Genomic DNA, 26,669 nt, shown 5'->3' with positions numbered 1-26,669 from the left:
CTGTCTTCAGTGAAGGCACCTACCTAGTAGGTAGCTTACCCGGTAGTTGTCCTATATAAAATTGCTACCTCAACATCTCCCTCGACAAGACATATTCAACAGCATCTCAAATTCGAACAAAGTCAAGCCAATCATGTCTTTTAGTTCTGCAATCATAGAAGAGGAAGAAATACCTCAAGAAACAAGTCAAGCAGAAGAGTCGGACTTCAAAAACCACCTGCCCGACAATTGTGTGGAATATCTGCTTTTCTTTTTAGACTCTCAATTAGACGCCAGAAAACAACTATCACAGATCGAGAGTATCCGAAAGTCGGCCATAGAATTAGCCACGACACTTACAAAAGATTACATATGGCAAAAGGACGAGTTCAATCTGACGCTTAAGAATGAGAAGGGTATGTGTCCAAGTTACAAATCCCACTACAGTATGCTAACTGATACGGCAGGCTTGGTGTATCTTCATGGCATAACTGACTACAGTGATGCTGTCGAGGATGAATGGCTCATTGTATACATTCTAAGAGAATTGTCCAAGTCTCATCCCAACCTCTGGATCCGAGTGTTTGACACTGATGGCGAGTTCCTTCTCGTTGAAGCCGCAAATGTGCTCCCAAGATGGTTGAACCCAGAGATCGACAACAACCGAACCTGGATCAATAACGGGAGCCTCTTTCTCATTCCAGTCAAAGATGAACCAGGACTCAAGACACGGAATCTTGAGCTGCCTGAAGCGGTTGAGATCCTCAAAACGAAGCGCGATGCTCTTGTCCATTCAGGATTTGTTGAAGCCGAAGCTTTCTATCGACTAGAAAAATACCCAGCACAGATCGCTGAATCAATCCACCACTCGCTTATCACTATACCAAGAAAACTGGCATACGTCCTTCATTCACTCCCCAAATCAGTTGCGCCGGCAGTCGAGACCTTCTACCTTAGGGATCCCATTGCTCTGAAACGTGTCATCTCACCATCAGGACCACCGACATTCCCACCCCAGGACCTCATCACGACATCCGTCCGATTCAGCAGAGTACTTTTCGCCCAACTACGGTCCCAGAGGTTTGATACCCCACCCAGTTGGAGTGTTGTGCTCAAGAAAGCGCAAAAAGAGGCGCCATCAGGTGAGGCGGACAAGGTCATGGCGAGGTTGGATATTGGTATGAAGCTCACATGTGGATTCGAAATGCTGGCTGCAAAGGCAGATAAGAGCAAGAACAGAGTTGTTCGTGAGCTTGCTATCGAACTTGAGGATTTGGAAGAAGACGGCAACGACGCTCTCCCTTCAAATGAGGAGATCAAGACATGGAAGGATTCCGACCGAGACGACAGCGAAGCTTGGATGGACATCGACTACCAGGAATTTGAGAAGGAATTGGATGGAAAGAGAGGAAACAACGCTTCCAGCGCAAAGTCAGGATTTGGCGATGCAAACACACAATCTGACCTCCGGAAAATCGTATCACGTTTCGAGGCATTCCTTAATGATGATAGCGCTGGTATGGATGGCGCAGAACTTGACGACATGGACTATGACGACGATGATGAAGATGATGACTTTGACGACGATAGCGAGTCTGAGGATAAGGAAGTGAGCTTCGACGAGGCGGAGTTTGCGAGAATGATGAGAGAGATGATGGGTCTACCGTCTACAGACTCCAACGCTGACACGTCCAAGAAAACCACTGTCAAGCCTGAGCCACCAGTATTGGATGAAGAGGACGAAGAAATCCAGAAGCTCACCACAGAGTTTGAGGCTGAGCTCAACGAACACGGTGCCCTCAAACTTGACCCTGCCGAGAAGCAACCACGTCTGAAGGGTACAGACCAAAAAGAAGGAGAGAGCAGTCTGGAAGATGTCAAAGAAGAAGGGGATGAGGATAGTGAGGAGGAAGTAGATGTTGACTACAATTTGGCGAAGAATCTGCTGGAGAGCTTCAAGAGCCAGGCTGGTATGGCCGGGCCGACTGGAAATTTGTTGGGTATGATGGGATTTCAACTTCCTCGGGATGAGGACGATGAAAATGACGACGACGAGGAGGGCGGCAGCTCATCCAAAGGAAAGGGAAAAGCGAAAGCTTGATTTGTTGATATCATAGAGGATTGTTTGATCAGCACAAAGTAGAGACAGAATTCATATAAAGAAATTACGTGGACACGGATTTAATGGATCGAATGTAATGTAAGAAGTCTCATATTTATGTATTCGTGTATTAATGATACCACTGGTCAGCAAAGTTCAGTTACCAGCCAGCGTTATAGTCATATCTCATCAAGATTCACTATCGTCCTCGCTCTCCTGACCAGAACGCGGCCTCTTCGCGGGCGACATCTCACCACTGGGTCGTCTACGCCGCTGACGGCCCATATCGTCAAGCTCCTCCAGCTGAGCCAGAACACTGCTGAGGTGCTTTCGTGCCGCAAGTTCCTTCTTGCTGCTGTCGTTCTGCGGCCTGTAGTATTCTCCCACCAGAGCGACCAGCGCGTGGTAACACTCGTATAGTAGGATGCGGATGTGTGCGTTTTCCCTGTCATCGATAATATTGGGTGATGTGGTGTCTTGGCCTGGGAGAGGTTTGTCGAAGCCCCGCCAGAAGTCTTCCGAGGGTAGTGGTGTTTTGCTGAAGATGGATGCTATGAGGGGATCGCCGAAGATGCAGTTGCTCCATTGCCGTAGACCTGTTAACTCAATTTGTTTCCCAGGTAGTCCGTCTGTTATCGTTTGATCTCCCTTCTCGTTGATATCGTCCTGGATGACTATCCTGTAGTCTGGTCGCCTCTTTCCCATAAGATCCTGTCTCTTTCGAGGTACTCGCGCCAATTTCGACAGTGGTACTGCCTTAAACTCCTCGGCCGGCGTGCTAGACTTCTTGCCAACTTCACAGGAACGGTGAACCAGGGTGTTTGAGTCTTCTCCAGCATCCACAACAACTAGTCGAGCCTCTTTCACTGCGTCAAGTAGATGCGCAAAGCGGGCAAACTGATGCCGGACATTTTTGTAGTTGAGCATAATAGTCAAGTCCTCACCATCTCGGAGGACAGATTCCATCAAGCTATGAAAAGCTACTCTCCATGATTCAGCACCTTTTGAATCGCTCAGGTTTCCTTCAAAGCGCCGTGGTGGTTGATGAACGGCTGAAGGAGGGACCGAAAGTACATCGGCAGCAATGCCAAACTTTCTTGTTGGAGAAACCTGGCTGGCTATCCGACGGAGGAGTTGTCCGGTCTGGAAGTCCAAGGCTCTTCGTTCACTGAAACTTGGAGGCTTGGGTAGAGAGGATATAGGTGTACCTCGCGTTGGTCGAACAAGAGTGTACTCAACCGGTAATGTACCGCTAATGGACTCATGCCTGACGAGCAAAGGTAGATATCCAGTTAATAAATCTTCAGTAGCCTCACTCCCCAGTGCGACTCCAGCTGGCTTGCTCATGGATTCTTTCGCTCCAGAACCGGAACAGGGTTTCTTTTCCCTAGAAACAGAAGAAAGCCACTTCAACACAGCAGCTTCTGAGCCAAGCGTTGACCTTTCGGAACGCAGCAGGCGTATAACTGCAGGTGGAGGTAAAGCAAGCAAAAGACTTGGTCCTTCAGCAACCTTGACATTATAAAGACGCTGAAATCGAGCTGAAGGGACAACCTCGAGCTCCTTTACCGCCAGACGAGGATTGATACCGCTAAGGAGGGAAAGGACGGAACTCTCTGGCGGAGCAGCCGCCATGGGGATGAGAGGTGAGGTAGAAGTAGAAGCAGTTGCGGTTGAAGAGGAATCAGTAAAAGAGATCAAGTCTCGGGCCGAACGGGGGATATTGTCATGTACAAGGTTGCAGCTCTTTTGGGCAACACAATGGCTCATGAGGGGCAGACTGCCGTCGTCCCGAAGGGTGCATTGGTACGACGGTCGAGTCATAAGGAGACGGGTATATATGCGTAGGTGAAGCGAGAAACGAAATGTTTGGTTATCGAAGAAGACGAGTGACGGTTATAATAAGGCGATGGTTGGTAGGGCGAGGATGGGGATGGAGATGGGGATGGGGACTTTGTTGTAGTGGCCCATGAAAATGAGTTTCGGCTTGTTGCGAGTTTGACAGTTTGTTAGAGTAAAGCCGAGTTTGTATGATGATTGCGACTCATACTTGGTAGAAGTGATGATGCAAACACAGAATGAGACCGAGTATAGGTGAATGGGTATGTATATAAAGACAGTATAGTCTCTAAACAAGGTTTCTTTGCAGCTTTGTTGTTGAAGCAGGAGGGTGTCAGGAGATGGATAATCAGAGAGGTTACTCTATGAAATAAACGTCTAAACGGGTCATATAAAGAAATGGGTAAAGGATGGAGGTGGATGTTAATGTTGATTAGGTAGGTAGATAGCTGCAATACAAGGTATGTTTGGAACGCCTCATGCGTATGCAGAAGCCAGCGAATAGAATGACAAGTTAGGCAATCAAATCTCAAACGGGAATAAAGAAAGAATATCTAAGGGAAACGGTAGGGATTGGAGCATAAACGTGTAGTGAGGCAAGCGCTAGCATATCTTGTCGGGACCGAGAAATCATGGTTGGCGATGTTGCATTTTACCATAGAAAAGAAAGGAAGAGCGGAATAGAGAGGAACAGGACAAGACAGGGATAAAAGAACTAGAATGTCACTGCTGAGCAAAGAAGCGAGAAAATATGGGAATGCGATGGTTTATCCTGTGGCGGATTGGTCAATTGCTGAGCGTAGCTGTAGCAAAGGTACCTCAGCAGGTTCAGCTCTAGGAAACGGTTGACGAGAGGGCGGAATAGAGAACCGAGAGGAGGAGAAATGTTACAGGTTGACGTAGCGAGAGTTTTTGCCATCCCTTGTTTAGTACGATACAACACAGTACAGTACCCATTGTTATTAATATTCTCTTTCTTCAAACAATAACTGCCTGATCATGATGAACTAAAGCTTGGGTCAATATCTGATCTCTCCTCATATCATTTGTTTCCTTACTCTCACCGTATAAGTCTAAGCATATGTAAGAACCCGACTGTATGTATGTATGTATGTGTTGTAAATGAATATACTGGGTCTGTCCTTGTCCCGCCAGAACGGTGAAGCCGAAGCGAGGCGTCATTGAGTAGACTGAAGTTACCGAGCAGGCAAACGCTTGCAGCTTTTTAGCTTTTAGCTCCAAGCCTCTCCTTTTCTTAACGAACCATCCTCCAGTAGAGGCAGAATGCCAAGACACAAGGACGGAATATCCTCCGAAGAACTGCAGTAGAAGGAATCGAAGGATCGGAGACCCGACAAGACGTGGATGTTTAGTTTAGTTGTGCAGATCTCAGCAGCCCTACAGCTACGGATACAGCGTTGTAACTAACTAATACTAAACTCTTGTTTGTTGTCTGCCTACTTGACACAAGACAGATCGCCATACCCAACCGACGCGGATCGGAACGAGAACCGCACTGGAAGCGAGATCCAATCAGAGCTTGGCTCTACTATACACTGCAGTCACTGTATTCTTGGGTCTCTTTTATCATTCATAACTGGATATCATGTCTATATTACAGTAATAGAGTACTAGATAGGTAGAATAGCTGATAACGTCACAACGCTTCACAACTTCCTCACCTCTTGACCTCTTCTTCTCAAAACTGACGGCGGAATGTCAGACTCTAAATGAACCATGCCTCTGGCGTGCATCGAGAAGCGAGTCGGGAAATTTATGATTGGTCACAACAAGCGAAGCTGACCTGGATCGCATTCCGCCAAGTCAACCATCCCTGTCAAGTCCCGCTCCCTTTGTAACGTACCTAGTATCCTACTCTCAAATCCCCATCTACAGTTACAGTTGACCATCAGAATTCACCACTGCCCAGCTAAAGAGATCTCAAGCCACTCCCGTTTTTAATTTCACTAATTACTTAGAAATGCAGCGGGAAGAGAAACACCCAACAGTCTTGGCTTTCATCGTGTATGTACCAAGAGATCGTCCTTGGTAACATAACGTCACATACGAGGGCCTCAATATGTCCATGTCCCCCTCTGAAGCCTCAACGTCGTATATATGTGCGAATATGCACGCATATCTGTGCGCGTAAGCATATGACCAAAAAGCACCTCTGTAGAATTCTATCTCTCTTCTTCCATCGGTCATCTTCCCTAGCCTTACGACCACGTCCCACACATCCCGTGTGCTGTACGTGTGCAACAAAGCCGGGGCTGGACAACAATCTCCTGAGTCGTGCGCCAAAGGAGGGCCCCCCATACATTATCTCCATCCTAGCTCTTGGGTAGTAGTAGCTTTGGAGACCCAGACTAGAGGGAGCGACAAAAGTTCTTCAAGGGAAGGGATGCATCAAGGAATCCCCGTTCTTTTTCGGCTTTCCGTTGGAAACTCTGTCTATTGACCGGTTCGATATATGATCATTCATTCAACTCAACCCCTACCTACATGCCAACCCACCGCCGGCGATCCTTCCGTGACCGCGTAAGTTATTATCCTTTCGTCCTCTTCGAAGCGAAACCTTTCAAATCGGGGGGCTGTGTTGTTACTCCCCGATGAGTTGTAACCATGGCCCCCATACCATAACATACCCCATGATGAGCCCAAGTGGATGCTTTACGAGCCCAGCATAGAGGAGGTTGAAGATCCGTCTCGGCAGATGCTTTCGACATCCTTCAAGCTACGGGTAGAGCGTTAGATGTAGTCTAATACCACACCGTAGAGAAACTTAACTGACCCGCACGAATCGGACGGTTGTTGTGTAACTATGGCATAAAACGTTCAGCTCGTCTAATAAGCCGGTTGCTGTCGCCGACCACAACGGACAAAAAACGTCCATCAATAGGCGAGTGGCTCAAAGCTTATGTTGATTCCGCAACCTCCTTCTTGGCTGCAGGCTTACTCTCCTTCTTCTGGTCCAAGGCCTTGTACAGCTCGTTCAGGTTGTAACGCTTCAGCTCCTCGCTCTCCTTGCCATCGACAACCGAGACTCCGCAAAACGTCTCAAAGGCTAGTTAGTTTTATGTGACACAGCGATAGGTGGAATACACGAGGGGAGGGGCGGCCGCTTACCTGGAAAATCTCTACCAATACCACCTTGTCGGGATTGCTCAGATTGACCTTGTGTTTAGGGCTGACCAAATCCGCAATCTTCTTGATCACCTCGCTCGACTTGAAGGCGGTGTGATTCCGGATGTTATACCTGATGGCGTACTGAAAAAGAGATTGTTAGATTCATCAGACGACCTTGCTTGCGAATCATGTCGTCAACTTACCGTGCAGCCCGCAGTCTCGTCACCCTCTTCCTTTGAAGGAGTTGCCTCCGCTTGAGGAGCATCGTCTCCCGACTCCTTCTTGAGCTCAAAGTGCGACGCCATCACAGTTCGAGCTACACGCTCAATACCCTTGTCGGTAGCCTTGTCTGTGTCAAAGACGGGTGTCAAGCGGTTGACGTACTTGGTCTTACGCTGCATCGGGTCCGGACAGTCCTTGGCATCCTGGCAAATTTTGGTCACAAGCTGGAGAGGCTCGATGGGCTTCACCGTCTTCATAAAGAAGACACAGTCGAGGCCGGTTCCAATCGGCGTAAATGTCTGCTTCGTCTTGGGCTTTGGCTGTGACATACTGGCCAATTCCTTCTCAATCGAAGCTTCGATATCATCGTGCTCTTCTTCTTCATCGGCCTCATCATCCTCTTTCGGAGCTTGTACTCCAAACAGCGACTCGCCGTACTGAACAAGGTTAGTTGAGCCCTCACGTCTATCGACAAACAATAAAGAAATATGGCGTCGTGGACGAGTGACATACCTCGTCGCAAAGGGTCTTGAACTCCTTGATGGCTTTGCCTCTCATGCCTCTCGCGTAAGTTACCCAAATTCCGGCATCGTTGACTTCCAAGGTTCTCCCTAGCTCCATCTGCTCAGTCTTCTTGGCCTTTTGGTGTGTTGTCTGCCATTTGCCGCCAGCGCCTCCCTTTGACCGGTATTAGCTTAGTCCTTTCCAATAAACCATTCCGAAGCCTCCCAAGGCTGGCTGAGATTTCAATTGCAAACAATGGCTCGCCCTTGCGCTTACCTTGCTCTTCTTAGAGGCTGGGCCATTGCCACCAGGGCCCTGCTTTCGCTTGGCAGCGCCGTCGCTCATGATGATGATTTATGTTGACGAATGGTAGGTGATAATGAAGATATATCGTTATAGAAATGATCGTAGTATTCCCAAAAATGAAGGTGGAAATTGAGTCTTGATGTCGCTTTTTAAGTACCTTAAGCCAAGTGAAAGAGGTCGTTACGCGTGGAGAATTTTGGCGCGGGCGAATCACGTGTGCCGATGTGGTCCTTCTTACACCTTCAGAATCGAGGATCGAGCATATCACCATAAAATTAAACTTTTGATTGTGATAGAATTAAAAAATGAATAACATATACAGGCTGAGTCGCTCTACGGCTATGCGTTAATTAAAGTCAGATCATTAAAAACATGAGGGCATGTATAAGACCCAGCGAGCAGAGCAGTATGCTTTAATTCTTGGCTTATAGACTTAAACTTCACAGTATTTGTCCAAGATCATCATTTGAGCCATTGATTGAGTTGAGAAAATCGCTTTTCAATTTGATGTACATAAAAACATAAACTATCATCCCCCATTCTATAGTATAAACCATTTAAATCATTATAATTAACCAAAAGGAACCTGACCAGAGGGTCAATGCAACCTGACACTCATCCTGATATCAGTTCACCAGGAACGTTTCCCAACCCCGTCTATCAAAATCTTGTAACCATTTAGTGCTTCTTGGCGTTGTTCTTGGCACTGGCCTCAGCGGTCAGAATGAGAGCGCGAGGAGCATCTTCCCTGGGCATGTAGAGCTCGACGAATTGCAAGCAATCGGCAGCGTTGAAGTCCTTGTTGGTGAGAAGCTCGTTGAGCTCGTTCTTGGTCTTGATCTGGAAGGTCTTGCAAGTCTTCTCGCCGCCAAAGACGCTGACGAGATCCTTGTACTTCCAGTTGTTGATGTCGTTGTAGACAGCATCCATTCCGTGAATGAATCGCTCAATGGTGAAACCATCGTTGCAGATGACGAAACTGAGACTAAAGTTAGTACAGAAACTGACATATGAGTAGTAATCAAAACTTACATTGTGGGCTTGAGGCCATGTCGGATCATGGTGCTCAGTTCCTGGGCAGTCAACTGGAAAGATCCATCACCAACGAAGAGGATTGTTCGGCCGTCCTTGCCAGCATCCTTAGCAGCGAGAGCAGCACCCTGGCAAGCACCAACGGACCAGCCGATGCTTCCCCAGAGAACCTGGCTGAGGGCGGTGACATTGCGAGGGAATCGAGTGTCCCAGATACCGAAGTTGGCGGTACCAGTCTCAGTGACAACGATATCGTTGGGAATGAGGTATTCACCGACGCGAGGCCAGAACCAGGCTTGTGTGATGATCTCGGAGTCGTCGTTGTTCTTCTCAACTTCGTTCTTGACCTCAGGAATGGAAGGAGAAGGCATTTGCTTAGGGTCGACCTTGTTGATGATCTTGCGGAGGACACCGCGCATAGCAACGCCGGGGTATGTGGAGTATCGGACCTTGCAGTGTGTGCTGTGGAAATCAACCGAGTTGATCTGAGATGTGCGGTAGGAGAAACCAGTGGTGTTGAAATCACTCTTGAGAGCACCAATGGTGAGAAGAAGATCGGAATCTTCAACAATGGTCTGGGCACGGGCAGGGTGAGAACCGTCACCAGCAAAGACACCGCCGTAGTTGGGGTGGTCCTCGTTCACGGCACCCTTACCCATGGGAGTGACGAAAACAGGAAGGTCGAGCTTGTCAATGAGCTGGTGAACTTCCTCAACAACACGGTGGCGGATAGCACAAGAGTCGACGAGGATAACGGGGCGCTTAGCGGCGTACATGGCCTTGAGGATCTCCTCGACAACGAAGTCCTCGTTTCCGGGGTCGTTCTGGGGCTCAGAGAGGTCGATAGGGGTGTCGAGGCGGGCACCCTCAACCTTCTCCTGGACCATATCGGTAGGGACCATGATGTAAACGGGACGAGAGCGGAGCCAGCAAGAGCGGAGAGCAGTATCGATCTGCTCAGCAATCTCGGAGGGCTTGTTGAGCTTGGCAACGTTGCAAGAGATCTGAGAGCTCATGTTGGCAAAGACATCGAAGTCACCGTTACCAAGAGTGTGGTGAAGAAGCATCTGGTCGCGCTGAGAGATGGTAGAGGGGCATCCAACAATGTGGACGACGGGAATGTGCTCAGAGTAAGATCCAGCAACACCGTTGATGGCAGAGAGCTCACCAACACCGAAGGTGGTGACGAGAGCAGCCATCTTGGTAACACGGGCGTATCCATCGGCAGCGTAGGCTGTAAGTCGTTGTCAGTAAACTGTAATATGGCGAAGCTATTCACATAAAGTGAAGTCATGATGAAACTCACCAGCGTTGAGCTCGTTAACGCTGCCAACCCACTTGAGGTTGCATTGAGGAAGATAGTCGAGGGCGACGAGGTTGTAGTCACCGGGAACACCGTGAACAGATCGAACGCCGACCTCGTAGAGTCGCTTGAAGAGGTACTCAGCCACATCAATGGGCTTTTGGAGGCTGCTGTTGCTCATGATTGCGGTTTATTCGGTAGGTAGAGTATTGTAGGTGAAATAAGGTTGGAGGGGTAAAGGTAAAGGTAAGAAGCTCGAAGCTTATTTATAGGTTGGTTGGTTGAGGAGATAGGATGTCTGGGTTGTTAAGTAACCAAGACAACCAAGCGGAATGGAATTGGTTGGTAGAGGATTGATTGAGTGATCGATGGAATGATGAGGAAGGAAGAGAAGACACGGCAGAGGAGGGGGAAGGAAGGTGTTTATACTCTGTACCTTCCGTTGACGACACCACAATGGAAGTAGTAGGTATCAAGGAAGGCACCTCAGGTGAAGCTTCCAATAGTGGAGGCGTATACAGTACAGATGCAGACGGGATGCAGCAACACCAAAAAATTGGGTGTAGACTCGACATGTCACCAATGGGAGGCCCCTGCTTGCTCCCTCTTGAATCCCAAACCTCAAATGGGTTGATCTGATCTGATCTGATTAATTGCCCAAAAATAAGACCATACTGTACATAATCCGATGAGCCCAGCCCGGACTTGGATCCTGGACCCAGAGTGTAATCGGACCTGTCAGGGAGACAAGACGGGCATAAGCCAAACAAGATCAATTGAGTTACTGTTTGACCGTTACTCTCAGGTCAAAGTCACGATATTTTATCGCTCGCGCCCGTAATCAAGCGGCCGAAACCGCGATGTGAGTAGCGGTCCATCCAATTGATTGACGGGCGGAACGGGCTGAACGGGCTATGCTATGGAAAAAAATTCGAGTGGTGAGCTTCCAGGTCGACAACTCAGTCAGTAAAATGTGATGGTGATGTAATTCCATCCTCTTCAGCGCCACTGAGCGGGAGACCCAGGCGGCTCTTCCACTAACGACGCCTACGGTTAGTAGGTGCAGTAGCTCTGTATCTCTCCCGTATCCTCACTGTGACTTTTTACTGTAGACTGTCCATCTCCGGTGAACTGCGACGAGCAAGAAAATCATATGATGCCATGTGCCTTGATACGGGGCCTCCCAATCGGGCAGACTTGGAAGGTGAATGGGTCTAAGAACATCTAGAAACATTGCTTAGGCTGTATTGCTGTCAATGCTACAGGATGAGTGGATCTCTTGTAGAGAAATCGGATGCTTCTTCAACAGGGGGTTATCTACGGGACGATATTGCCAAGACGAGGGAAAAAAGCAAAGAAACATGCCAAAATCAGAGTGGAATAATTATCGATAAGAATTTTACAGCACTTGTTCCACTAGCCACAATCCCATTCCATCCGTTTCCTTTTCTTGGTGTTGAAGTCTCGTCGACCGGGTAGTCCGGAGCTGTGCGGCCGACAACCGGCCGGGACCATGCCGTAAAGAATTACACTCACCTCACTTCTTGGGATGGGCAATGGCGTTGTTTTACGATAGACTAGACTAGGTACACTACGTTACAGCAATTGATTCAACGGGGGTTCAAGTGCGCATCAGATTCAGGGACCATGTATTTTCTCTTACCTGGACCATGGTGGTGGATGTCATGAATCAACAACCTTGAATATAGCCTCATAAACAACACATGTACATACACTGAGGTCTGCCATGTGCAATTCAAACATATCATCGGAGGATCTGTCCATAACGGCAGTGAGAAGCAACGCGTTGCATTGCATTGCATCTTGCATGCGACCGTTACGTTCATGATTGTCGGTGACTACGTATGCGTAGTCATGCTGAGGCAAGAGATGACTATACATTACACCGAGAAAAATATCTCAAACAACCACCATCCCATCCATTGACGTTTCAATTGATCAAGAAAAGGCCATACAATAACAATTATGGCGATAAATATTTAGGATGACTCATGACAAGGGTCTTGTTTCCGTAAAAGGCCCTTTGACTTCATGCCGTACTATATCCTACTATCGACATTCGATCTGTTCATTCAAGCCTCTTCTTTCCTATGCTTTCCGCTCATTGCCGTCGGAATAATACTCACCACTTAACTAATATGGTGCTACAATTGCGGGACGATGATAACTATTTCTTGACGACCGAGAATAAACCATGGATTCAGAGGGGCAATGACAAGCATTGGCTGCGAGATGGGATGTTGCAGGGTAAGATAACCTGAGATTTGGAAATCTATCCATACACCACCTTGGTCCTAGCCTTACAGTACAGTACAACACCGTAGGACATACCGTTCGAGCTCATTGTTGGATATTTTGCCAAAATAGCGGATCGGTAGTTGCGTTGTACGGCGTTGTCATGTCAGATCATTTTTATCGCGCCTAAAGGGAGTTCTCCGAAAATAGCAGGGATACTCGGGTCGAGTCGAAACGACAGCACGAGGCAAAGATAGAGGGTGAGACTGGCGAGACCAGGTCCCTGAAAATGCCACTCCTATTTGGTTCCTGGATTTAACTGCATTCATCGTGGTGGCTTATACGTGAGCTGTCCTGATCTGACTCGATATCAACCTCACCTACAGGGTTAGCTGTTCAGTATATTCACGGAGCCGCAACTGGCGGCGAAGTATCAAGTTAGCATTTATTCAGAAGCGTTCACTATAGGGTGAGCTACGAACTGCTGATAAAGTCCTTTGTTCTAAGTTCTAAAATTGTTATACATCTATATCAAAACAATCCTGAGACGAGATTCTATGCAGTCATCGCTTCAGCCCTCACCCACACTATACTATACAGCTCATGTTCCATGTTAAATCATACAGAATCGGCGATTCCCATGCTCCGCTTGTCGACATTGAAACCATTTACGCATCCTTTCTTTCTATGTCTGCAGCCAATGTCGTTGCCATCCCGCCGCTTCATCGGCCCGGCACTGGCCACCCACGACGTGTATCCACACAACGTCCAACGGCGGTCGATCATGTCATTCCCAAAATCGTACACCGCACACCGAAGGCCCCCTGTTCTTTGAAACCAAAATGAGTCGAGACTGATCTTATATCGGTATGCGCGCTAAGCTCCCGGCCCGACCGTCGATCCAGCAGCCAGCCCAGCCTTAACTTCAGCTCAGGCCAGAACAGCGACAGCTACAGCTTAATCGCACCGGCCGTCCTTCCAGCCTGTACGCCAGCGCTCCTCCCACTTGGAGCAGTCAAACTCGGGCTTGCCAAGCTTGCGGTTGACGTCGTTGTGAGCGCCGCACAGCCACTTGCCGAACTCATCTCGACTGTTGACCTGTGGCGCTTCACGCTTGAGATAGCCCTGGAAGTCCTCGGCACATACCCAGCATGGATAGAGCTTGGAGAATAGACCAACAAAGCTCAGAAGATCTGATTTCTGACCAGTAGATGGCTTCTCGGGGTACTGAGCTGCGATAGAGTGAAGCAGCGTCCAGGTACTCCTGCCTAGCACCTCAACATCCGGAGGACACTCTGACGGAGGACGCTGAGTCTTTACTGCGGCATCTTGTTTGAGAGTGCTCTTGGTTTGAGAAGCCCATGCGGAGAAAGAAGTGCAGCTTCGGCATCTAAGATAGTGTCAGTTGAATTGGGTCCCATGTGCAGAGCGTCTGCCACTATGAAACTTACGGCTTGCCATCAGGGCCCAGTACAACACCCTTGGGGATCTTTTTGGGCGGCTCAGCAGAGCCTCCTACGACTGACGATGCAGGAACAGCAGAAGCGGCCGCAGCCGACTGCTGTTGATCGTTGGGATCGCTCGACATTGAATGGCGCCACTGGCAGTGTCAAAAGAATGGATGTCTTTGTGGTCGGGTGTGGCGGCCAAAAAATTAAGGTCCCTCAAGGAATAAGACGGGAACCAAGTCGGCGGTCTCGGGGAAATAACAAGTGAATAGTCTCAGCAATTAACGTCAAAAGAATGACAATACAGGACAGGCAAAAATCGAGAAACTGATAGTTTAGAAACACGATACTTTGCAATTCTGGTGATATGACGTCGATTTGTAAGCCAGTCTGAAATAAAGCTAAGTACAGCGTTCTATCGCCATCGTAACTGCCGCCTATCGCTAGAATTCTAGAGCCTTATCGATAAGTTTGTCACCTATCCTGGAAGTTTCCAGGGGCAAGGCAGATCAAATTTAGGCCGGGGCAGCGCCGCCTTCCGGGTGAATATGGGGCCAGCAACCCACTTCGATAATGATTCGCATTCTTTATTCCTACATCCACGTTATCCATGACTTTGACAGACAAAGTCACGATTTATTCCTAGGTTGACGAAGTGGCGATGCTATAGGAAGACTTCGGAACTGTTCAAAGACTCACGCCCCTACGATTTGACTCATAGTTTAACAAAGACTCCATTCAACTCATGGTTTCGAATAATGCACCCGAAAGACCAGGAGCAACTGTATCAGTCATATATCCAGTTATAACACTGCTCAATGTCGGCATATCATCCTGGACTGAGAAAAATGACGGATCCAATGCCATGGTTTGACCGAAAGTGTTGTCGAAGACATCGAAAGTATCTTCCGCTGGCTTAAAGAACGAGGCCTCAGGAACTATCGACATGATGATTAGCAGCAAGATCAAGATTTGAAGATCGATTAAGCCTTCTTACCAAACGACTGGACTGGAAGAGAAGCTGAATTCTTTCGATCCTGTTCCAGCATGACTGAGATGGCTTTTATAGCCCTCTGTGCTTCAGTCGACCTGTCCGAGCTTTGTTCCCAAATATCCTTAGCCACAATCAAAGCTTGCAAGATATCTTCTCGCCTATCTAGAGCACGTCTTGCATCGTATCTACTCAAAGAATGACACAGCATCATGGTGGCTTGGAGGAAGTCGTGGTTAAGCGGTGCAGAGATTCTCCAGCGGATGGCGTACATGAGACCTCCAGGCTGAGCCTCCTCCTGCATGCGCCGCTGATACTCTAGAATTGCGAGAGCTGCCCCGATGCATACTTCATGAGACCTGGAATTATCTTCCCCGGCTGAACTGTTGATAAAGCTATGCCGGTGGAGGAGATATATGGCCTTTTGGATAATGATATCCAGCATCATGCGGTTCAGTATGATAGAAGGGCTGTCTGCGATTGACTCTTCAAGTGGCTTTGGTTTGAGCCAAGCAGGCAAAGCATCAACGACGCTTTGAAGCTTGGCCTCGAGGGCGGTAACAGCAGCTGGCGATGGAGGTCCGGCTTCGGTAGTATCGTATATCTCAGCTGCTACTTTGATAACACCATGCCTCTTGATAAAGAATGTCAGCATGGAAGGTTCTGAGAATGGCCTCTCGGGTGGAAGAACGCCGCTATCAGTACTGATATCACTATCCAGTAAATACGAAGGAGGGCGCGTATCGCACTGAGAGTCTTTGATAATGCGTGGCAGTCCGACCTGGGTACTGGTGAAGAAGTCGACGCTATACAGAAATGTCCAAGCTCGTCGCCGAAGCTCGGCTTGCAAAGGCCGGATGCCTGGCCAGTGTGATGGTTCGCGATGTAGACCCATACGCATAGCAACTCTGATGATGACGCCCATGAGAATCCAGCTACCCATATGTGTGGCAATATTGGCATGCTGGTCAACAGCAAAATGCAGCATCAGCGTCTCGACGACGTACCTGCTAGCATGCAAATAGTCACCGGCAACCAAGCAGTGGATGGTCAGTGTTCTGAACGTCTCAAGATTTGCCTGCAATTCTTGAGCAGATGGGTCATGGGCGCCTAGCTCTGTCTTTTGGATAGATGCGGACATGCTCATAATGCTGAAGAGCAGTCCCAACCAATTGATAGGCGTGACTGAGGGGTTGGCCCAGAAGTTTGCATACTATGGATGAGGTTAGCTTGGATAGTATGTGGTGTCTGGAGAAACCTGACTTCTGCGAGGAATTTACCTCGATGTAGAAAGGCTGGCATGCCAGGTAAGCCATGGACCTCGAAAAACGGGGAGCGAAGGCCTACTTGAGTCAAACGTATTAAAATAATGTGAGATATATCTATCAACCACTATTCGAGGAGGCAGCATAGTCAATATCTGTTCCGTCGAAAAACAAGTAACACTGCTGAGTAGAAAGATTCTCGGCGCTAACGGTTGATTGTTGAAACCGTCAAAAGGGGGAGACACTCCATCGACACTCTCCGAAAAGTCATCAGAGAGGTCATCTTTGAGTTGTTGAATCTAGGATCCTGTTATTATTTTGAGGTCACCAGCAAGGATGGCCAGACTTACATCTTCCAGGATAGTAGCCCAGTGGGAACTACCAGTATACACAGACCGTTCTTCTGTGAGATTTAAATTCCCCATACTACCAGTTGTTGATGGTAATGTCAGAGAAGGCTCTGAACGAACCAAGTCATTGCTCAACAGAGGTGTATCGTCCAAATTCTGGTTCGGGTTCACAGTCCTATCTCTCAACTCCGTCACCAGATTCTCAAGGCGAGCGATCCTCTGGCGCGCTTTCTGCGTCCTATTATGAGGCCTATAATCCACTGCATCCTGACGCTCTTGTTCTGAGCAAGTAAACGTGCATTCATCTGGCTTGCTCCGTCGTGCGCAAGCACCGCATGGAGACTGCCTATCACATCGAAGTCTACCACAATGACGGATCAATATCCAGTCTTTTTTGTTCGTGTTAAGACTTACTTGCGCCCCCTGCAAAAGGTACAACTGAGGATAGGTTTCTCGCGCCTTTTCCTATGAGATACTGGTAGGGACCGGTGGTCCTCCATGGCTTAGAGTGGGCGACGACTATGACAAATGAATCTGACACAACTTCCAAGTTATGGATGTTAGTGGAAACTGCGTACAGGCATTTTGACTATAACCTTGGATAGATCAACAACGCACGTGACTAATATCATCCATTACTGAAAGCCCCAAATCAATCCAGGTACTGTGGTTCTGGAAATATAGTCGATGTTGTTCTCATTATTATTCAGGAACATATCTAGCTTTATCTGTTGAGTGCGATCTTTAAGCCACCATTTACAATCTTTGTAGCGAAGCCTCAAATCATTGATCTGATAATGAAGGTACGCTGTAGGATAGGTCGAGTGTTTCAACCTGGATTTCGACTTTCATGGCATTGAGGATGAAGCTGCTTATCTTATGCGGAGGCGACCTAGAGACGGCCCATCAGCGGACGGTCGGACGGTCACAGTGTAAGCTTATTGGTCAGTGATCGACGACAATGATATCAAACTGTGGATGGACTCTCTCAATAAATACACACAAAATACACAGAATCTCTCATCTTCCTCTTAAACACCAATGGAATTCCATCCGCATAATGATCACACCAGAAGTATGTTAAAACAAGACCCTCTATTGCTACCAAAACCCCTAACTCCCACTATTAACACTGATCTGCTTCTATCCTGTCATCCTTCAATGGAGGATGTCTCTCTATGGCATGATCTTAACAGACTCGTTACACTCCATATATGCCTGTGCATACAAGCCAGAAGATTCATCGAGAACAAAGCACCATAAAAACTGACGTGTCCGCCATCACACATGAGTTCCATGCGGCCAAGAACACTGGTTGGCGTGGCACAGCTTGTTCACTCCAAACTGTACCTTTCTGTCAGAGAGTCGCAAAATATACACCATCTTGGATATCAAAACCACCTTTCTTACTTTCATCGTGTTCTTTGGAATCAATTCCGCTCCTCGTGGTGCTGCTCAAACTCGATCGCTCTCATTCTCAGTAGATGAATTGCAGATTTTTTGGATCTTGTAGACACCCAATCTGGTGTTGTGAGCTATTGTCACCATCAACAAAGACCAAACTTCGACGTACATTGTCGTAACTCATTATTCGTGCGCCGTAGAGTATTGTTGACGCTCGATCTGTTCCTGGGCCGCAAGACCCGCAACGGCTTGCGCAACAGCTTCCAATGGTGTTCCGGCGGCGGAGTTTGTAGGTGCAGGTTCGGGAGGGGCAGAAGCAATCGAAGCTGGCGCTGGGGCGGGCGCCGGAACTGGTGCAGGGGCCGGGGCCGATGGTTGATGTGCAGGTTGAGCAACGTCAACATTCGGAGGAGGCGGGGGGTATTCGCCTGTCACGTCAAACAATCTTGATTGCAAGTGAACAATGTATTCTCTCAGCGAATGGTTGTCAGATTGCAGTGACTTGAAAGACTGTTCCATCTCATTGAGTTCGCGTACTTGTTGCTCGAGCTTCTTGATATAACCCTCCTTTCGCTGTCGGAACGCTCTCTATTGATGAATTGTTGGTCAAATAGCTCGACGAGTAGTAGTTCGATCTCGCTGGACTGAACCAGAGTCTAGAAGCTTACCTGGGCAGCCCTGTTTTGCGCTGCGCGCTTTGACTGAGACAGTTCACGTTTGGCTTTACTGCGACCTTCACCATGATCGTCCGGCGACATGTGAGGCGGGGGCGCGGGGGCAATTGGAGCGGTCGATGGTCCAGCAGATGCGCCTGGACTATGCCCGGATGGAGGAACGATGGGCATCATGTTTGCGGTAGGTGCGTTGTTGGCTCGGGCGCGAAGCTCAGGATGGATGTGAGACTCGACCTCGCTCTTGACGGCTATAGCTCGGGGTTGATCTTGAGGATTGGGCGAATGATCGAATCCATTCGACGGCCGCGCAGGAGCCGGCTGAAGAGGTTGATGCCGGGTATCACGAGGAGCAGGAGAGGTCGGCGAGGATGAGCCTGTCGCGTCGTGGCTCTTGAGGAGCTCGAGCTGTGCGCGCAGATGCTGCTCTATTTGGAGGGGTCGGGTTTAGCCAATGCGCTCAACAGCTACGTCAACAGTAATTGAAGCAGAAGCGGAACCGAAAGAGCCGAAAATGGGTATTGTGTCCAAGTGATGAGAATAATGAGCTATAAGTGTATTGTATATCGGGTTGCGCGAAAACGCGACAAGGATGCTATTCAGACGGTAGAGAGATACAAGGAGCGCTATGAGTGTCGCAAGTGACCAAGGCCAAAGTGAGGCGCAGTGTAGTGTAGTATAGATAATAGACAGATTCCTAGTTTCAGAACAGGAACCAAGACGCGCTCGGACAAGGAAACAGACGAGACACAATAAGAAAGGAAAGAGAAAAGTAAAAAAGAGTTGTCTTGACTAACCTTGATTATTGGCGCCGCTTGCTGAGGAGTTCTGCATGCTTGAGCTCTGGGGGAGAGTCTGACTCAGCATCCAAGTAGTAGTGACCCAGGGCGATGATTATTACTGCGACGAGGGGGGACCTGACGCTGACTGACGGAGCACGAGTGAGGAGAGGCCGGTGGAAGAGAGATGGATTATGTAACCTGGATCCGTAGACCTTTTGAATGAGCGTGTGAGTGGTGATCAAGTCGGAAAATGGCGTGGCTGGGCCGGGGACGCTTCTGCTCTCCGCTTTGCTTGACGGACTAGGTTAACCTAGGCTTAGATAGGTTTAGCTGAACAGATTGGTTTGGTCAATCGCTCGCTTGTCGCTTGCTCGCTTCTGCAATCTGCAATCTGATGGCGGATGGGCGTTGTTACTGTACGCACGTACGGAACTCGAAGCCGTCTCTGGTTCTGGTTCTCAACTAAAACGAACTTTCTCAGTGCTGACGACGATTTCGGCGGCTCGTGCGGAAAGCTCAAAACACGCGCGAACTGGTTCGTTTGGAATCCAAGTCAGGTATACTGTCTCAGCCGTAATGTAATCTTTGGTGAAGCCTCAATTCGAGTAACAAAGACGCGTCAACTGATACGGACCAATGTGATTTTGTTGGGAAGCTTTCAGATTGACGATCCCTTCTCAAGAAAAAACAATCACAATGCCCCTTCTCTCTATGTCTCTTTCTATTTCCGACACCGGCCAATATGATACTTGACGCGATGGGAATAAACGATGGGCTCGGATGAGAAGATTGGATGGATTTGCTGACTGATGCAAGAAGGGAACGTTGTTGCAGTAGGGAAAATATTTGTCAGCGGACAAGAGACAAGGAGCAGCCTAAGGCAAGGAGCTAGGACCACCGAACACCTGCAACTGCACCTGCGCCTCTGTACCTTCCTCATGTGCGACAACCCCACTTACGAGCACAAAGGTCCAAATATGGCTATCATGGCTTTTTAACTTCAGAATGATTTGATCTGACCTGGCGTATAAAGAAATATAATGTGACGTTAAATCTCGCAGCAGAACCATGCACAAATTCTTTTGATTCCGGCATATCACAGGGGCTGAAATCACAAAGTCCCAAGTGCCTGATTAAGAAGCGCCACATATATACATCCGCCTTAACTCAACACTGCATTGTACTTCTATCGAACAAGAGATCTTACAGATGGCTACTAAACTATGCACGCATACAAGAGCGCTTACTCGGGACTCACGTGGTTCTGATTTCGACTAATATTTTAGCTGGCTTGTTTGTCGAGGTCGCCGAAGCTGAATTCACGCCTTATAGACACCGATGTCCTGCCATAATATGCTGCCATCTTACTATTCCATAAAATCATTTTGCGCCTTGTGGATATCAGGTATTCAAGCTCTTCAATCTCTTCCGCCTCGTTAGAGCTACCCAATGGATCTAGTGCCTCTTCCGAGGTTTCCGGCCCCCAATAACATGCACGAGATACAAGTGGGAGTGGTGTAAGTAGAAGATGCTATACGGGCTGATCAAGAGAGGGGGTTTATTCCACCATGAGTTATAATCACCGCCGACGGACGCAATGACTAACTTTCGATGTTTACTTTACCCGTTGCACATAGGCGTTTGTTAATATCCTGTGAGGGTGTGCACTAGCTGTCATATTTTCATTGTATCGGGTACTCAGCAGCATCTGTCGTGTAGGAACGCATGGCGGCTTACTTGATTCCATCCATCATATATTGAAAGTCATCCATCGATTCGCCATGCAAGATGCGGCAGTGAAGTGCTACTGATGTAGGTATAACCATTGACCTTCATAGGCTTGAGACCTACCCGTGGCCTGGTTACGACTCGACGACAGTAACCACTTAGATAGGCAACAGAGCTACAAAGGTGACAATCGGAACATTCAGACTACTTTCAAAACTGCGAGTTCGACTTTTGAACTTCTGAACATACTCTAAGACCTTTTAACGTATAAGAGACCTTCATGATCTGTATCAATCAGATCATCAATGCATGTGTTAGCGGGTACACAGCACTCCACCCATAACAGGCAGAGCGAAAAGTACACTCGATCTTGCCTCTCACTCCATTTTTGCCTCTCATCGCCCAATCCTTTCAGCCTCATCAACCAACCCGCTATCACCAGCGACCTTAACTGATTGCGCCCTATCATGCGCCCTTTCCAGCCCTCAGCTCGCATTCCATCACTATTCCGCTTTGCATCGACTATGGCCCAACCACGATTCTCTGCTGGTACCGACGCCGTGAGTGTGACGCCGGCGCTGAATGCTCTGCTCACTTCCGAGGGTGGACGTTGGACACTGGCAAAGGATGGCACAGCTCTAGAAAGGCAATTCAAGTTTAAGACTTTTAGCAAGACATGGGTGAGTCTAGTCCAATGAGCGTTTCCAGCCGTGGGTGATGTTGGTGTTCTGTAGTCGGGAAATATGAGCCAAAGGTATGAGCATGCTGGCTAATACAACACAGGATTTCATGACAGGAGTTTCGCTTCAATGCAAGATCAAAAACCACCACCCAGAATGGTCCAACGTGAGAATATTCATATATTCAAGTCATCTCAGATAGCTAATAATGAAACAAGGTCTATAACACCACCTTCATTCGCTGGACAACGCACAACCCGGCTGGTCTCTCAGATAAGGACATCGCCATGGCTGCGCAATGCGACGCTCTCGCAGCACAACTAGGCGAGCTGGCCCCGGAGCCGGAGACCCCATCTACGGCCGAGAAGGGAGATCAAAGCTGTGCGATTCGTGGCTTGGCGGACCAGGCAGCTGGAGCAGCGGGAGACTGCTGCACTCCCAAGAGTAAATAGTATGATACATGTCGGCAATCTGTACTATAGTATTGTTGTCTTAATATCAAGACGAGGTTCATACAACTACAAAGAGCAGGCAGGTAGAATGAGTCAGTTGGCCAATATGGCACCATACTTTCATGGTAGGGTTTTGTATCATGCAGACCGTCATCGTGAAGAGAGCTTGCAGCGTCCGGCATGAAGGAGGAGACGATTTCTATATAAACCTACCTAGCCAGGTGGGTTGCAGAAGAATTGTCCTCTGAGGCTTAGGTTATCAAAATAAGTTAACCGAAGAGCTACTCTAAGCTGACATAAAGTGACCAAATGATTTCGTCTCTTAAGCCTCCAAGGGCCAATTCTTCTGACACGCCGAGGCTAGGGAGATCCCAGAGGAAGCTGAAGGTTTATTGAGGAGCCATATTTCAAGCTTTATCAAGGGAGAGTTTACTGGACTTAAAAGATCCAGAAGGGGGTATCTACATATCTTTAAGGTTCAGAACAAGGCCATCACTTCTCATGATAGGTGTCATGATGGAAATCACTGGTACGAGCTAAAAGGTAGACAACGAACGAAGTTGATTATTAAATATGTCTAAAAGCCTCTCCGGGGCAATGGTTGTATATGCAAGCGTAAAAAGTCGTTCTTATTAACATCCCAAACGCCGTGCGAATGCTCGAGTCGCAAGTACAGCAATGCAGACGATGCATGTCTGCTGAGCGACCGGTCTAAGTCTCCATCATGATCAACACCCTTCTCTTTTGTTTATGGTCGTGAAATCCTGGCATAGCCAGACTCGATTCACCGCAATCGATTACTTGTCGGTGTGCCAGATTTTCTCTACAGCAATCTATTGCTGCTTCTGGGCCTTGATGGCAGCGAGCTTCTTCTCGCGACGGCGCTTGTGAGCATCAGCACCGGCCTCGGTGTCCAGGCAGTAGTCCCACCAGGTGAAGCTGGAGGAGTAGTTGCCAATGAACTTCTCGTGGTGAAGATCGTGGTGAGCGGCACCAGCCCAGACAGGGAGGAAGTGGCGCAGACTCCAGGGGAAGTCGTAGCCGCTGTGAGAGTCGATGGCCTGGAAAAGACGGAGGGTGATCCAGGTGTACATGGTGAAAAGGTGGAGCTCGCCAGTGATGGCAAGGAGGACGACAGGGCAGCCGACAACACCAATTCCGAGGAGGGCGGTTTCGATGGGCGAAGCGTACTCAGCGGCGAGACCGAAAGGAGCAGAGTAGGTGTGGTGCATCTTGTGAATAGCCTTGTACAAAGGACCGTAATGCAGAGCACGGTGGAACCAGTAGTGCCAGGCATCTTCCATGATGAAGCAGAGAACGATTTGGAGAGCCATCTTCCACACAGGAGGGAAAGGCACACCGTAGTCCATACCGAGGTAGGTAGCGATGGGGTGGAAGAACCAGATCTGAGGAAGTTCGGCGGTGAAGTGGCTAATGAGAACAATGGCGGCGCAGTCCCATTGCTCCTTGAGAGTAGGAACCTTTTGCTTTTGAATTCGGAATTGTTGGAAGTAAGGGATGTAGTCCATCAGCATGAAGGGAATGCAGCGGCCGAAGTAGACGAATTCGTGGAGGGCGAAACTCATGATACCGGTCGCAAGAGTGTCGTTCTGCATCCAAAGGTACCAAGCCTGAATTGGTTGTTAGTATTGGTGTTTGTGTTTCGCGATAGGGATCGGATGGACATACGGCCCAGAGCTTCTCGGCAAAGTTGAGCTGAACATTGTACTTGGAAACCTCCTCAAGGACAACAAAGTAGTCCTTGGTCTGGTTGAAGGACGCGAAAGTGGTCGCGTTTCTGGAGAAAATCATGTTAGAAAGTGTTCTGAGCCATTGGCGCAATTTGCATTGCAATATAAGGGATACTCACAGCGCATCCATGGTGAAGGTGTTAACTTATGACAAGAGTAGAGTAAAGAATGATCCTTTAGGGAAAGAAGTAAGACACCAGCAGACACCAGGTCAAGTCAAGAGTCGTCGAGGAAGGCGGCTCTTGTTATTAGGGAAAGGTCGACAATGGCGATGGCGGTGTTGAAAAAGGAGACAAGACGGTGGCTGTTGGGGAGGTTTTATCATTTCCTCGATCGCCCGGCCCAAAGAATCTCAAAGGGGGGTCCCCATTGAAAATGGTGGGCAGCGGGCCTTGTCTTGGCTTGGCCACACGCCCAGCGTCCCTAACTTCCATTACGGATACGTTAGGGTACCTACAGATGGAAGTTTACAGCAGGAAAGCAAAGCAAAAAGACCCAGCTCTTGCACCGTTTCGCATTGTGACGGTACGTACTCTGCACCGTCGCGAAAATTGCACCTCAGATTTGCCATCACACACCCTGTAACTAATCCGAATCAGGGACTTGAAATCTCCAAACCCTGTGGCAGTCAGCCAACCACATCAGAGGACCCCTGAGCTTTATCTGGCCCGTGCACTCGGCAGCCTCGATAGCAGATGGCAGCTAGAAATGGTTCCAGAATGAGGCCACAACCAGATTGTCTTTCCGGTATCCGGGCCCAGTTAAGCAGTCAAAGCCAACATTAATCGATAGATGATTGTCACCGCCCCAAGGAAAATCGTATGTGAATCTATTGAATTCGCGGGGATGTCACGGGAATTTTAAGGAATGTAGTCGGATCATCCGAGAGTCCTTGTAATGGATCCGTGGTTGTTTAATCTTTTTTTTTCCTTCGAAGACTAGGGGTCGGCTGGCTGCTAGAGGCACTGTCCGCCTCTTTTACAGCGGCTTGGTATTATATGCGATTGAGGGCGGTGAAGATCTCAATCAGGCCTGATGCACTTGCCACTACAAATGCTGATTGGTGCATCTTCAGTCTTGTTCACCAAGGTGAAATTGATCTAGAAGTCCTTGAGTAACTGTTGTTCCCGTCCTGTCTGAGTACCTGCAGTATCCCTGCAACAAGTCTGTCCGTATCCTCATAATAACAGGTGATGTTTACATTCAATGCGTCCTGTATGATAGCATATTGGCACAGGGGTCTGCGAGCCTAGGATCTCATCTTAGTCCATGTATTGCCGACCGTTCGATGGAAAAGTCCCTGAAAGCGTCGGCAGGGCTCTCTTCCCGACGTCAAGGAATCGGGGAAAGTGGTGTGTTATTGGTAAAGCGTTGTGAGGCAACAAGAAAAAATCGTTAAATAGATACCCACTGCTTGAGTGCCGATCAGGTCGAGGGGCAAAGTATCCGATTATCAATTCCGATCTGCTGGGTCATACGGATAGAACACCCCCTTACTCCAGATTTGTCGCCTTGTTCCGCGTGGCACAGCGCAACTCACTTTTTCTCGTTTTCGGTTTAGAATAATTAGAACATATCTCTTCTCATCCTCTACGCCTCTCCCGTTCGTCTTCGTTCCTACAACTCGTGCGATTAATAGCGGGTTTAATCGATTGTTCACCTCCACTGCATTTCAATTAAACCCCTTGCAATGGAATCGTCTTAGATGGTGCGATCAGAGACTTCTTCGTTATTGTCCGGCTGTTGAAAAAGCACCATGCTGATACTGGATTGGGATTAGTGGTATTCACTCCCCGGCACGCCTCAACGCGATACCGAATACGAGTCATCGAATATCTCCCTCCGTCTGAAATCGTAACGGATTGTACATAACGGCGGAGGAGTCTCAATTTCTCAGTATAGGTTATCATGTAGTTGTCAATACAGTCTATCAATATGTCCTTCAAGTTTCAACAGCATTCGAGACCTAATCAAGCACAATTGCATAGCTTCAAGCATATCTAATGGAGCTCTGAGAATGCGTTCTCAGACACCATCCTAATACGAATACCCTGAACTGCATGTGATGACATGGAAGTCTACCATAAGCGTAGAGTATCTATGCGCATAGCTGACTGCATCAAACCTACCATGGCAGCATTGTATCTTTATCGATGCAATAAGATACTTATCTGGCACTCGCAAGCAATCCCATGATTTGAGAACAATTTTATTACACGTGATTGGACAGTTTCAGATGGCGATATCTGACAAAGCGATCCGAATACGAATAAGCCAGGACACTCTGAGCAACTCCAACCCAACCCACTCACACCTTCTTTCCCCATGAACACCACGTCATGTATCAATGTCATTATTATGCATTACATTGTGCGTTCCTTCTCAGAGAAGTGCAATTGATCAATACAAAGTCATATGATGGGCAAACAGCCTTATAGCGTTTCTACCCTGTTTGATTCAGCTTCCGTTTTTACGA

The 26,669-nt window shown here is 48.3% G+C and overlaps 9 protein-coding genes across 9 annotated transcripts; 2 read left to right on the top strand and 7 right to left on the bottom strand.

Annotated features, from left to right (window-relative positions):
* Nucleotides 1-133: 133 nt before the first annotated feature.
* FIESC28_06447 (uncharacterized protein) lies at nucleotides 134-2,080 on the top strand (the record flags this gene model as incomplete). The annotated part of the gene is made up of 2 exons (XM_031160591.1): nucleotides 134-395; nucleotides 447-2,080. 2 exons carry the CDS (start codon nucleotides 134-136, stop codon nucleotides 2,078-2,080), a joined length of 1,896 nt encoding a protein of 631 aa, XP_031015357.1.
* A 189-nt stretch (nucleotides 2,081-2,269) lies between these two features.
* Nucleotides 2,270-3,715, bottom strand: FIESC28_06446 (uncharacterized protein; the record flags this gene model as incomplete). Its single annotated transcript, XM_031160590.1, has 1 exon — nucleotides 2,270-3,715. The coding sequence occupies one exon, from the start codon at nucleotides 3,713-3,715 to the stop codon at nucleotides 2,270-2,272; it is 1,446 nt and encodes a 481-aa protein (XP_031015356.1).
* Nucleotides 3,716-6,837: 3,122 nt separating this feature from the next.
* Nucleotides 6,838-8,119, bottom strand: FIESC28_06445 (uncharacterized protein; the record flags this gene model as incomplete). Its single annotated transcript, XM_031160589.1, has 5 exons — nucleotides 6,838-6,978; nucleotides 7,049-7,189; nucleotides 7,252-7,707; nucleotides 7,784-7,948; nucleotides 8,051-8,119. The coding sequence occupies 5 exons, from the start codon at nucleotides 8,117-8,119 to the stop codon at nucleotides 6,838-6,840; spliced, it is 972 nt and encodes a 323-aa protein (XP_031015355.1).
* A 639-nt stretch (nucleotides 8,120-8,758) lies between these two features.
* On the bottom strand, nucleotides 8,759-10,596 carry FIESC28_06444 (uncharacterized protein; the record flags this gene model as incomplete). The annotated part of the gene is made up of 3 exons (XM_031160588.1): nucleotides 8,759-9,059; nucleotides 9,113-10,346; nucleotides 10,419-10,596. The coding sequence occupies 3 exons, from the start codon at nucleotides 10,594-10,596 to the stop codon at nucleotides 8,759-8,761; spliced, it is 1,713 nt and encodes a 570-aa protein (XP_031015354.1).
* Nucleotides 10,597-13,628: 3,032 nt separating this feature from the next.
* Nucleotides 13,629-14,259, bottom strand: FIESC28_06443 (uncharacterized protein; the record flags this gene model as incomplete). Its single annotated transcript, XM_031160587.1, has 2 exons — nucleotides 13,629-14,061; nucleotides 14,123-14,259. 2 exons carry the CDS (start codon nucleotides 14,257-14,259, stop codon nucleotides 13,629-13,631), a joined length of 570 nt encoding a protein of 189 aa, XP_031015353.1.
* A 598-nt stretch (nucleotides 14,260-14,857) lies between these two features.
* FIESC28_06442 (uncharacterized protein) lies at nucleotides 14,858-16,800 on the bottom strand (the record flags this gene model as incomplete). The annotated part of the gene is made up of 3 exons (XM_031160586.1): nucleotides 14,858-15,057; nucleotides 15,117-16,323; nucleotides 16,726-16,800. 3 exons carry the CDS (start codon nucleotides 16,798-16,800, stop codon nucleotides 14,858-14,860), a joined length of 1,482 nt encoding a protein of 493 aa, XP_031015352.1.
* Nucleotides 16,801-18,312: 1,512 nt separating this feature from the next.
* On the bottom strand, nucleotides 18,313-19,634 carry FIESC28_06441 (uncharacterized protein; the record flags this gene model as incomplete). The annotated part of the gene is made up of 3 exons (XM_031160585.1): nucleotides 18,313-18,717; nucleotides 18,798-19,228; nucleotides 19,598-19,634. 3 exons carry the CDS (start codon nucleotides 19,632-19,634, stop codon nucleotides 18,313-18,315), a joined length of 873 nt encoding a protein of 290 aa, XP_031015351.1.
* A 2,143-nt stretch (nucleotides 19,635-21,777) lies between these two features.
* On the top strand, nucleotides 21,778-22,442 carry FIESC28_06440 (uncharacterized protein; the record flags this gene model as incomplete). Its single annotated transcript, XM_031160584.1, has 3 exons — nucleotides 21,778-21,990; nucleotides 22,094-22,156; nucleotides 22,209-22,442. The coding sequence occupies 3 exons, from the start codon at nucleotides 21,778-21,780 to the stop codon at nucleotides 22,440-22,442; spliced, it is 510 nt and encodes a 169-aa protein (XP_031015350.1).
* Nucleotides 22,443-23,275: 833 nt separating this feature from the next.
* Nucleotides 23,276-24,323, bottom strand: FIESC28_06439 (uncharacterized protein; the record flags this gene model as incomplete). The annotated part of the gene is made up of 3 exons (XM_031160583.1): nucleotides 23,276-24,073; nucleotides 24,132-24,240; nucleotides 24,313-24,323. 3 exons carry the CDS (start codon nucleotides 24,321-24,323, stop codon nucleotides 23,276-23,278), a joined length of 918 nt encoding a protein of 305 aa, XP_031015349.1.
* Nucleotides 24,324-26,669: the final 2,346 nt, after the last annotated feature.

The sequence above is a fragment of the Fusarium coffeatum genome, assembly GCF_003316985.1.
Source record: "Fusarium coffeatum strain FIESC_28 chromosome Unknown BRIP53273_contig_138, whole genome shotgun sequence".
Lineage (NCBI taxonomy): Eukaryota > Fungi > Ascomycota > Sordariomycetes > Hypocreales > Nectriaceae > Fusarium > Fusarium coffeatum.
Note: the sequence above shows the minus strand (reverse complement) of the source record. Positions and strands in the feature narration are given on the sequence as shown.